The sequence below is a fragment of the Ovis aries genome, chromosome 11 (genome assembly GCF_016772045.2).
Source record: "Ovis aries strain OAR_USU_Benz2616 breed Rambouillet chromosome 11, ARS-UI_Ramb_v3.0, whole genome shotgun sequence".
Taxonomy (NCBI): Eukaryota; Metazoa; Chordata; class Mammalia; order Artiodactyla; family Bovidae; genus Ovis; species Ovis aries.
Window position 1 is genome coordinate 6049733 of NC_056064.1, and position 12121 is coordinate 6061853.

Here is a 12121-nt window from a genome sequence, read left to right on the forward strand (position 1 = left end):
TCAGCAAAAACCCAGGGACTCAGAACCTGTCTGCTTTGAGTTCCAGCCTCAGGAAAGAGGCTGTGAGGGGTCAATGCAGCCATCTAATGGACTGGAATGGATGTGACCTTGAGGCAGCAGTAAATTCTGAACTTAGTTCTGACATGTGTTAAATCTGCCACCTTTACATGTCACTTTACACATTTTATCATTTATAAACTGGTTTACAATTTTATCAACGTTTTACAATTGAGATAGTTAATGAGAGAAATAATTAAATGGGAGATATATCCCATTTAGATATAGATAATAAGCATCAGTTAATAGCACTAGTCATGCCTTTAATAAAAAGCAGCAGAATGTGCCTGGGCTGTTTTCCTAAATGTATATATGTAAGTCTCCCATCAGACAAAGCAGAGGCAAGAGTTCACTTGAATTCAGTGCTGCTTCCCTCCTTAATTTCTGGACTGAATATAAGCCTGGATATTTCCAGGGGTTTGGCTCTATTTTTCCTTCTTGTAAATTGTGCTTTCTTTCCCTCTCTAGTTTTCATGTATTACTTCAATAACCCAGGTGGCCAAATTCCGTTTTGGATCCTTAACAATTTCACCAAGGTAAGATCCCAGGAGGCAGCAGGGGAGGTGTGTTTGGCAGATGTTAACTTGGCCTGTGGTGCCGTCGGTCTGGAGAGATGCGCTATCTCGGGCCTCAGGAAACTTGTTTGACTGACTCCGGTTAGGACTGGAGTTGCAACCCCCAGGACAGCAGCCGGGACAAAAGGCATAGAGTCTTTACCTGGAATGGCAGCCCTCCCTGCTTGCCCACCAAGAGCTCATCAGGATCACTCTCTGGAACCTCCAGACAATAGCCTGCTCCTTGTAGGAACAATGGTGCCTGCGGGCCCTGTATTTGCTTATGGAGGCGTTAGGCCAAGCTGACTTGGGAGGCAGTGAGGCATGTCCAAGCCTGGGAAAACTTCCAGCTTTGTTCTTGTTTTCTTTTTCTGTTGAGGAGCGGGTGCCTCAGTTGACCCGGATCACTAGAGACTGCCTAGGACCTGGAATTATGCCTGCCATTCATTCTGCTTTGTAAGGTCCTACTTACTGACTGGAGGGATCACCAGTTCCCTGGGGGAATGAAAAAGCACATAGGCTTTGAATTAAGCACAAGATATTTTGAATCCTGACCTTGTTTCTGACTCTGCAATCTAGGCAAGCCATCAGTTTCTCCCCTCCAAAAAATAGAAATCCCCACTCTATAGAGAAGGATGAAATAAAACAACATTTGGGAAGATTGAAATGATCAATGCTAACTGAAGGATCACATATCCTGCTTCATCCCCCTGCCCACCCCCATCCTTACCATTTTCTAATTCTGTAAAGCAAGTCCTTTCTCTCACTTTTTTGGGAGAGTCCCCCAACCCAAGCAAATCCCACCTCCTATCTTCCTTTTTCTTTCAAAATATGATATCTCAGAAATATCTGAGCTTTTTATTAGCAAAAGTAAAATACACGCGGTCTTACAACAGTGGCCACCTTGCCTTACCAGTGCCTTGTGTCTTAACTTGTGTCATCATCTGTGGCCACATTCTGTGGAAATCTACTTGGGGGCCCTATTGTCACATTTATTATTCCAAAAGCCATCTTTGTTATCTTTGCCATTTCCTGAAGAATCGAGAGTGAGCACTGTGAGGACATAGAAGTGACAGTTTTCTTTCCTTTGCAGAGTGAAATTCCTGGCTTCCTCAGAGACTTGGAGAATGCCTGTCTGAAGTACCACAGAGCCGAAGAGAGAGATTTGTGAGCCTTGTGTCCTTGGAGTGATGTCCATAGAATGATGTCTGCAGGTGCCGCAAGCGCTGACACTCAGCCTCCCTCTCTCTTTTCCATCCTCAGAGGCCCACACACTCTCCATCACCTTGTCCTCAAGTGTGTTTGCCTGAGACCCACTTCCTTTCCCGCTATCCCCACCTGGGACCCACTGCCTTCTTTCACTGTTGAATGTGGGTGATGTTAGGGAAAACTTTGATTGTTTATTTTTAAAAAAGGGGAGTCCTCTAGGGAGCACAGTCATTTCATTATGCCATTCTAGGGTGTTATGGGTGGAGGATTGATACCACCACCTCGTGGTGACTGATCCCAATGAGCCGGCTCCTCCCCACACCCGGGTCATTGCAACTCAAGAGGGTGATCTCCTGTTGCAGTTGCTTTGCCTTCAGAACTGACTCTCAGTGTGCCAAGACCAGAAGACGTATGTCCATTGGCCTTATGCTTTGCTGATTTGAGATAATAATCCACTAAACCTCTCCCCATTCCTACTTGGGGAAAATCATGAGCTGTATTGATTTCAAAGCATTTTGAAACAGCCCTGACTATGCCTATAGTGTGAGACAGTTTTTGTCTCATCATCCATGCCTAGATTTTTCTCTTTCCCACATGCCACTGGGGAAGGCTGCCTGTACCTCTCTAGTTCCATGTTTTACTGGACAATGAGGCATTAAGATAACTCTGGTGGTTAGCGTTAGCCAACTTGCTCTGCACGCAGCATTGAGATTAATTTTTTTATGTGTAATTTCCTTCTATAACATTTGGACATGTTGAAAGTGTTCACAGCCAGGGAAATATGACTTAGTGGTGTGGTTGACTCTACACCTTTTTTCAGGAATTCTAAATTATCTGCCTCTCCCACCAACAGAAGACTTCCCTTTTCCTACTTTTCTTTTGAATTTCGGAAGGAAAGCTATTCTGTGGACAAAGGCACAGCCTTATAATCTCAGGGAAAAATTTTAATCACTTTGTGTGATGGTATCAAATCTTGATTACTGGAAATACAAATTCAGGATATAATTCCAGAAGCATGGGATTTATTAAAATGGGATAACTTAGACTGTGTCTTTTCTCTCTGGAAAAGGAGGTGTGTTGACTATCAAATAAATACACAGTGACTTATACTTGTCTTGTCTACAGTCTCTTTTCTGCCTTATTCCCTATGAATGAGACTGTTAGGTCTCTTTGGTTTGCAAGTGAAATCCAACCTAACTCATGGACTTGAACATAAAAAAGAATTTTAGGCTCACTTACATGCAAAGTCAGGTGTAGAGTGGCTTCAGGTAGTGGTTGATACAGGTACTTGACAGAAATCCGCTCTGTTCTTTGAGGTTTCTTTGATTTGGGGCCAGGTTTGGTGGCAGGATCACTGCTAATAGAAAATGAAAGACCTGCATCTTCCTGGGTTCACAACGAGTCAAAAAAAAATAAAAATCTTTCAGTAGATCCTGAACCATCCCATGATTCCCTTTAAACCATGCACCAATCCCTGTCCTGGTGATTAGTCATGTGAATAGAATCCTTCAAATAAGTGAATACTTCAGAAATGTATCATTAAAATAGCACTATCAGTAAAATAGCACTATCAGTAGGGCTTATCTTGTGGCTCAGATGGTAAATAATTTGCCTACAATGCAGGAGATGCGAGTTCAATCCCTGGGTTGGGTAGATCTCCTGGAGAAGGGAATGGCTATCCACATCAGTCAGTATTCTTCCCAGGAGAATTCCATGGACAGAGGAGCTGCAATTTAATTTTAGGTAAAGCAAATCTGAATGTCTCATGTAATAGAGGTCAAGTTGACTATTTATATATAAAGTCATTGAAATACAAGCACTAGGATTATAGTCTTTCAGCAGAGAATCTATGTGAAATGGTATCATGCAAACTAACAGTGTTTGATAATCTGCTAAGAACACAGAATACTAAGAATGCTGAGTTTCTACATGTGAAAGTGAAAGTGTATGTGAAAGCATTAGTTGACAACTCTTTGTGACCCCATGGACTGTAGCCTGCCAGTCTCCTCTGTTCATGGAATTCTCAAGGCAAAAATACTAGAGTGGGTGGCCATTCCCTACTCCAGGGGATCTTCCCAATGCAGGAAGATTTCATGCACTGCAGGCAGATTCTCCACCAAGTTTCTAGGTAAGGCAGCTTTTAAAATCACTGTTTGCTATAATTAGCAGAGTTAAAACCCTTTGGCATTCAAGTTTACTAAATTGGAGAAGATAGTACCAAATAGTGGGAAGCATAGAACCCCTGACCAAACGGTAAATGCCAGAGGACCAAAAAACTTGGAACTGGCACTTTGGAGTTTGAGCTAGATTTTTATAATGTGACTTGCTGCAGGGGCTGAATGTATCATTTGGAATTTAATGTTATAATTATATTCTCATTCTTCTAACTCTTTGTTTCACCTATTTCATCTGTCCCTCTGAGTAGATAATAAGATCTTTTTGAGTACAAACTCTTCTTTCTCTTAGATTACTGACCCCTAAGTGAGTATATCCTAGGCACACAAATGGTATCTAATGAGGGGCTTTAACGGTCTGAAGGAGACTGACCACACATATCCAGAAGGCAAAACATATCTAGATACAGAGGTTAGATTTGATTACATGAAATGCCATTTTAATATCTAATAATCTAATTCAAGGCAATTTTCCCCACATCATCATTTTAGGGGTTCTTGATTCCTCAGGATCTCTAGGGTCTTTCTTTGAAAGTGCTCCAGTCCTTTGCTTATAATGGGGTGACTTTTCTGATGTGGCTATAGGTTATACTTCAATGTTACAAAATTCTTCCTGTCTAGACAGTCCAGCTGAGATTAGTCAGGATTTCAGGATTTTGATGACTAAAGTAGCAACTACTCTCAGTGCTAATTTTTTCCCACAGTCTAATTATTCATACTGCATAACAGTTTAAAGTTAATGACGACCTTGGAACTGAGGAATTCCAGTAGACTATCACTTCATGAAAATGTTGCTATGTTACATTGAGCATGCTGGCCTGGCTCCTGGCTGAGATTCCTCACCAAGGATCCCTACCTCGAGGGCCTGCTCTTCAAAACTCCTTCTTATCAGCTGGGTTTGAAAGAGAGAAAGCAGGAAGAGCCCATTCAATCCTCACGTTTCTGGTGGTACCACCCAGTTGGCTCAGAGAATTATCTTGAAATGCTTTGAGATCTGTATTCACTTCACAGGTATTTCTCAATGGTCTGGCATCCATCTGTCCAGGGGACAGCATGGTAGCTCCTTGGATAAAAAGGGGCTTGGGGTCCATTCTCAAGGAGCTTATGATCTAGTGAGGAAGACACAGTGGAGAAGCTGTTGAAAGATGACAAATTGTGAGAAAGGGCAAATAAAGTGGGTTAGAGTCTAAACCTGGGACCTGGGGCACTAACCAAATCTGAGGGGTTGCAGAGAACATGTTGGAGTTGCCTGGATAAAGTTTGGAAAAGAAGACTCTTCCACATGGAAGGAACCATTTCCATAAAATTCCTTAAGCAGAAGAGCCAGTTGCAGGAACTTCCAAAGGATCTGAACAATGAGAGTGGAGGAAGACATCGCTCACATGTGGCTGAAGAAGGAGGCAGTGAAGCTATAGATCATGAGAGCTACGGCAAGGATTTTGGACTTTCTAGCCAGAATGTGAGTGAAGTTTGAAGAATTTAAGGCTGAGCAGTGACCCAATAAAGCATAGTCATTCCTAACACCAGCTCACTTCCCCCCATGGTTCTCCACCATCTCCAGCGTCCCTCCAGCACTGTCATGGAGGTGCTCTGCAAGAGGCTGTAAGCCTTGCCACTCTGAATCACTCCCACTGTGAGACAGCACTCTCAGTAGTCCACATCCAAACCTAATTTCTAAGGTAGAGCATCAGGCTCTGAAACTTAATTGGAGAAAAAGGGAACATCCATGCCCATCGCCCTGATGCACCTGGCCCATGCTGCTGTCAACATGCCTTCCAATGTGAGTGCACCATGCACCTCGTGAGAGCAGAGTCAGTGCAGGAGCCAGAAGTGGTGGTGAAAAAAGGAAGTCAGGCAACATGTAAGCAGGGCTACCTTCACCAAAGTTCAATTTTGTACACAACTCTGCAACTACAAGGAAGAATAATTTTTTTTTGAGAATATGAACACACTTTGTCTGATTAGGTTCTAAGAGTTTAGAACCACAAAAATGGGAGGATTTCAGAAAAGCTGTTTGTACTGCTAATCTAGGTGTATGGGGTTTTGCGTGTCTGCTTGGATACATATAATGCATGTTCCATTTCCTCAGATAAAATAACGGAGCAACAACGAGGCAGCATGTTATGAGTGAGTTTGCAAGTTCTCTACCTGATGCGCCAGGTTAAGTGCTAGGCAGTGGAGTTCACAAAGTTTGATTAATTCTTCTGGTAGAGAATGAGCAGACTACAGAGGACATGCACACAGTTTACAGTAATGAGAAACTGTGATCACCACCATACAGAAGGAAAGCATGATATTTTGGGATTATGTGGTTCAGTTCAGTTCAGTTCAGTCGCTCAGTCGTGTCTGACTCTTTGCGACCCCATGAATTGCAGCACACCAGGCCTCCCTGTCCATCACCAACTCCCGGAGTTCACTCAGACTCACGTCCATCGAGTCCGTGATACCATCCAGCCATCTCATCCTCTGTCATCCCCTTCTCCCCCTGCCCCCAATCCCTCCCAGCATCAGAGTCTTTTCCAATGAGTCAACTCTTCGCATGAGGTGTCCAAATTACTGGAGTTTCACCTTGAGCATCATTCCTTCCAAAGAAATCCCAGGGTTGATCTCCTTCAGAATGGACTGGTTGGATCTCCTTGCAGTCTAAGGGACCCTCAAGAGTCTTCTCCAACACCACAGTTTCAAAAGCATCAATTCTTCAGTGCTCAGCCTTCTTCAGTCTCACATCCATACATGACCACAGGGAAAACCATAGCCTTGACTAGATGGACCTTAGTCGGCAAAGTAATGTCTCTGCTTTTCAATATACCATCTAGGTTGGTCATAACTTTTCTTCCAAGGAGTAAGTGTCTTTTAATTTCATGGCTGCAATCACCATCTGCAGTGATTTTGGAGCCCCCAAAAAATAAAGTCTGACACTGTTTCCACAGTTTCCCCATCTATTTCTCATGAAGTGATGGGACCAGATGCCATGATCTTCAGTTCCTGAATGTTGAGCTTTAAGCCAACTTTTTCGCTCTCCTCTTTCTCTTTCATCAAGAGGCTTTCTAGCTCCTCTTCACTTTCTGCCATTAAGGGTGGTGTCATCTGCCTATCTGAGGTTATTGATATTTCTCCCGGCAATCTTGATTCCAGCTTGTGTTTCTTCCAGTCCAGTGTTTCTTCCAGTCCAGTGTTTCTCATGATGTACTCTGCATAGAAGTTAAATAAGCAGGGTGACAATATACAGCCTTGACGTACTCCTTTTTCTATTTGGAACCAGTCTGTTGTTTCACGTCCAGTTCGAACTGTTGCTTCCTGACCTGCATACAGATGTCTCAAGAGGCAGGTCAGGTGTTCTGGTATTCCCATCTGTTTCAGAATTTTCCACAGTTTATTGTGATCCACACAGTCAAAGGCTTTGGCATAGTTAATAAGCAGAAATAGATGTTTTTCTGGAACTCTCTTGCTTTTTCCATGATCCAGCAGATGTTGGCAATTTGATCTCTGGTTCCTCTGCCTTTTCAAAAACCAGCTTGAACATCAGGGAGTTCACGGTTCACGTATTGCTGAAGCCTGGGTTGGAGAATTTTGAGCATTACTTTACTAGCATGTGAGATGAGTGCAATTGTGCTGTAGTTTGAACATTCTTTGGCATTGCCTTTCTTTGGGATTTGAATGAAAACTGACCTTTTCCAGTCCTGTGGCCACTGCTGAGCTTTCCAAATTCGCTGGCATATTGAGTGCAGCACTTTCACAGCATCGTCTTTCAGGATTTGAAACACCTCAACTGGAATTCCATCACCTCCACTAGCTTTGTTTGTAGTGATGCTTTCTAAGGCCCACTTGACTTCAGATTCCAAGACATCTGGCTCTTGATTAGTGATCACATCATCATGATTATCTGGGTCATGAAGATCTTGTTTGTACAGTTCTTCTGTCTATTCTTGCCACCTCTTCTTAATATCTTCCGCTTCTGTTAGGTCCATACCATTTCTGTCCTTTATCAAGCCCATCTAGTATACATTATTTTTTTTCTCTTTCTGACTTACTTCCCTCTGTGTAATAGTCTCTAGATTCATCCACCTCATTAGGACTGACTCAAATGTGTTCCTTTTTATAACTGCATAGTATTCTATTGTATATATGTACCATAGTTTCTTTATCCATTCATCTGTCAATGGATATCTAGGTTGCTTCTAGGGGCCCCCAAGTGGGAGGAAATAGACTGCAAGTGTCAGAAGTTTTTTCCTCTTTCTCTGTACAAAATTTAAAGGAGGTTTCTTTTAAAATTCTGTGTTGTCATGACAATACCTGTTTCCACCTGAACTTAACTTTTCTCAAACCTTGAGCTAATGTTTTTCTTAAGTTAGTTAATGATCTATGTATTTACCTTAGGCTCAGTCCTGGCTATTGTAAATAGAGCTGCAATAAACATTGGAGGGATGTTCAAGTGGGAGGGGACATGCATAAAGCTATGGCTGATTCATGTTGATGTTTGGGAGAAACCAACACAATATTGTAAAGCAATTATTTTTAAATTAAAAATAAATAAATTTAAAAATTATTGCCTGTGGTTGCTTCATGTGAAATGTCAAACTCTTTCTCAATGTTAGAACTTAACTGTTATTGAGAAATTTTAAAAAAAGTCCTTAATAAAATTACATTTGCTTATAAAGAAAAGAAAAATTGCTTACCATATGACAACATTTTTGTAAGTAAATTAAATATAAATAAGAGCTTCTGAGTAAACTCCTTAGGAATAATTACATTTTAGGAATACCTAGTTAGAAATAATCTCTCAAACCAACAAGGACTTCCTATATGGTAGAGGGAACTATACTCCATATCTTTCCATATAAGCTACTATGGAAGCATATGAATCAATTAGCTGTATACCTGAACTAGCACAACATTGTAAATCAACTCCACTTATATAGAAAATTAATAAACAATCTCTCCAGATTTTAGGCACTTGAAATTAAGAATTGTGATCAATTAAGTTAAATGATGAAAGTTCATTAAATGGGTCATTTCCAAATAAGACAAATACCAAAACATTAATTACTGAACACTAGCTTCCTTTTGCAAAAAATTAAAGGTATTTAGGGTGATTTAAAAATATGTTTGGTGCCACACTGAGATATTTTCTATGATAAAGCACATATTAAAAAAAAATACTGGTTTTATGTTTGCCAATCTACAGAATGCTAATGCAAAAAGTTCATAATTGCTTACTTCTTAGTTTTCACTTGTAATTAAGGTTTACAGAATTGAGGATTTGAATTTAAATATGAAATTAAAGTTGCTAGAAGTAATAATGGAAACATTTCAGTATACAATAGCAAAGTAGGATGTGTGTTTTCAGTAAAATAAATAAAAAGATAGAAGTGGAACTGCATTATGTTAAAAAAAAGAAAGAAAGTAATTTTGTCTTAGAGCTGGTTGTTCAGATTGGAAAAAATAAAAAAAGACAAACTAACGTGGATACAGAAATTTATGGAAGATTTGAGAGAAACAACCCTGAGATCAGAGTTTTGTGCATGGAAATGATTGGCTTAGAATAAATTTAATTGAGTAAATTTTAAAAGTAAGTTTGTATAAAAGCAGAATTTGTTTTTTTCTCTGCTGAGGACAGTTTTCTTAAAATACTGATCTCCTCCCTTTAACCAGGAATCTGTTATAACTTCCTTATTTTGACTTTGAAATCTTCGGTTGTCATTTTAGTGAAATGAATAAACACTGATTCACAGTGAACTATGATCCCGTTTTGATATTTTTGATGAAAAATTTCCCAGATCAAATTCTATTGTAGTTCTTTGGCCTCTAGCCAAATTTTGGTTACTTCAAAGGACCATTGAAACATCCCAAAGAGAGATATAAACTAACTAGGTTTATTTGGTATGCTAAATTACATGGGAAGTATTGTCAAATAAGTAAAAAATCTTCTTATTGTGTGAATAAATGTTATTAATCTAGAAATTATATGGAATTTCTAAGAATCTGGTATGTCTTGGTAAAATGTTATCAGTCTGGGAACGCATGTACACCCATGGTGGATTTATGTCAATGTATGGCAAAACAAACAACAAAAAAATTTATCAGTCATAATTTAAGTCATTATCTTAAAATGTTGTATGTCACAGCTGTAACTAAATTCGTCTGTCAGTTGTGCAGTGAGCAGGTCTTTAACCATGCCTTCTTAAAACTGGTAACAAAAAGGGTTATTTATATAGCACTGTGTGAAATAGTGAATATGGTTATAAATTTATGGTTTCTATCTAAAGTATTACTTACTTTCAATCTTTCTTTTCCAGATAAGTCTTTTATAAAAGTCTTTATAAAAGACTTATAAAAAAGACTTTATAAAAGACTTATCTGGAAAAGACTCTCGCCCTCAAACTAATTATGAGTTACAGCAACTTGGTGAATTATAACTTTTAAGCAGAATTGAAATGTTTATCTTTTCTCTTTCCTTGATCCCTCCAGAGACTGGAAACTCGGGTTTACAGAAACTTTTAAAATCAACCAGGTTAGGAAAGCAACCTCCTAACACGTTCAGGAATCTCAAAGTATTTGGGGCCCTTGAAAAGGGAGAGATTGACTCAAATCTGTAGTTAACACAGGTGAAATCTGTGACAAGACTTTGGCATGACTTTCCTGGCTTTAGGAGGCCTTTTAAAAATTCAGTCTTGGGGCTGGTGCATGGGGATGACCCAGAAAGTTGTTATGGGGAGGGAGGTGGGAGGGGGGTTCATGTTTGGGAATGCATGTAAGAATTAAAGATTTTAAAATTTAAAAAATAAAAAACTAAAATTAAAAAAAAAAATTCAGTCTGAATTTCCATATAAAAGGTTTTAGCAAAACCTATTTCAAAAGGCCTGTATGTTCTCATGTGTATAAGTCATCAGGCCAAGTTTATTGAAACCAGAGTTATTTTGCAAACAAACTAGTCTTGTTTTGGTAGAAATGAGGGTAATTTTAGGGAGAAAAAGATTATGTTTATGTGGATAGTAAATTCAAGTTGTGTTAATAGAAATCTTTATTTACCAAGAATCACTTCCCACATAGCTCTGCTATTACATTGTTGTAACTTTTAGTCGAATTATTAAAAGGACACTCTAGTTTGTTTCTGAAGTGCCATTCATTAGTATGTCTTTGAATGAAGATCAGATGCCCCATGACCTGCAACCAAAGGATTATTCATGCTGGAAAAGGCATGATTTAAAGGACCATCTCCAACCTGTGTGTATGTGTGAAGTCGCTCAGTCGTGTCCGACTCTTTGCAACCCCATGGACTGTAGCCTACCAGGCTCCTCTGTCCATGGGATTTTCCAAGCAATAGTACTGGAGTGGATTGCCATTTCCTTCTCCAGGGGATCTTCCCGACCCAGGGATCGAACTCAGGTCTCCCGCATTGTAGACAGACGCTTTACTGTCTAAGCCACCAGGGAAGATGGAAGGATTCTTATCAGGTACTCTTCACTAGCTCAGGCATATTTCATCTGAAGGAAATTGATGCTTTGGTTACTGCTTTCACTTAGAGAGGGACCTTACAATGTACTGGACTATACTCAGGTTACTGATCTCAAAATCACCTTAAAACAGTGTTCACACAGAGGGCAAACTACCAGACAGGGTGGTAGGAAGAAGTAGACAGGTGATCTAAGTTGCCAAAGCAGGTCTGCAGACTGATAATTGCTCGTACTTGCATATGAAATGAATGTATTTCATGATCTTATGTACAGATAAAGTTAGCTGAATTGTTGAGTTTATGGCCAATTGCTTATTTCCAATACTTCTAGATTAACTTTAGTGGATTTCTCCACTCAAGGCTCTAAATGGATGACCCTTGGGAAATTATTCTAGAAGGAAGAAGCTATAGGTCTTTTGATATTGATATTACTGGATGAGATTCTCTCATTTGGCCAATTAATCATAGCTGCTGTGATCATTGTCATAAATATAAAAGATCCTCCCCCTTCTGTTGGAAACAGTTAAACAATAGTAAGTGTGACCAGCTTAATAGTATGAAGAAATGTGACTGGGTGCTTTATGAACTGGAGAAGGCAGTGGCACCCCACTCCAATACTCTTGCCTGGAAAATTCCATGGACGGAGGAACCTGGTAGGCTGCAGTCCATGGGGT

At 39.9% G+C, this 12121-nt stretch overlaps 1 protein-coding gene across 1 annotated transcript in view; it reads left to right on the top strand.

Moving 5' to 3' along the window:
* The window catches only part of LOC101121870 (phosphatidylcholine transfer protein-like), a 39394-nt gene extending 36465 nt beyond the window's left edge, over window positions 1–2929 (top strand). The window contains exons 5-6 of the mRNA XM_004013164.6: window positions 526–593; window positions 1705–2929. Of these exons, the coding sequence (XP_004013213.5) occupies window positions 526–593; window positions 1705–1782 (146 nt within the window). The 3' untranslated portion in view covers window positions 1783–2929. The remainder of the gene's footprint in view (window positions 1–525; window positions 594–1704) is intronic.
* The last annotated feature ends 9192 nt before the right edge of the window (window positions 2930–12121 follow it).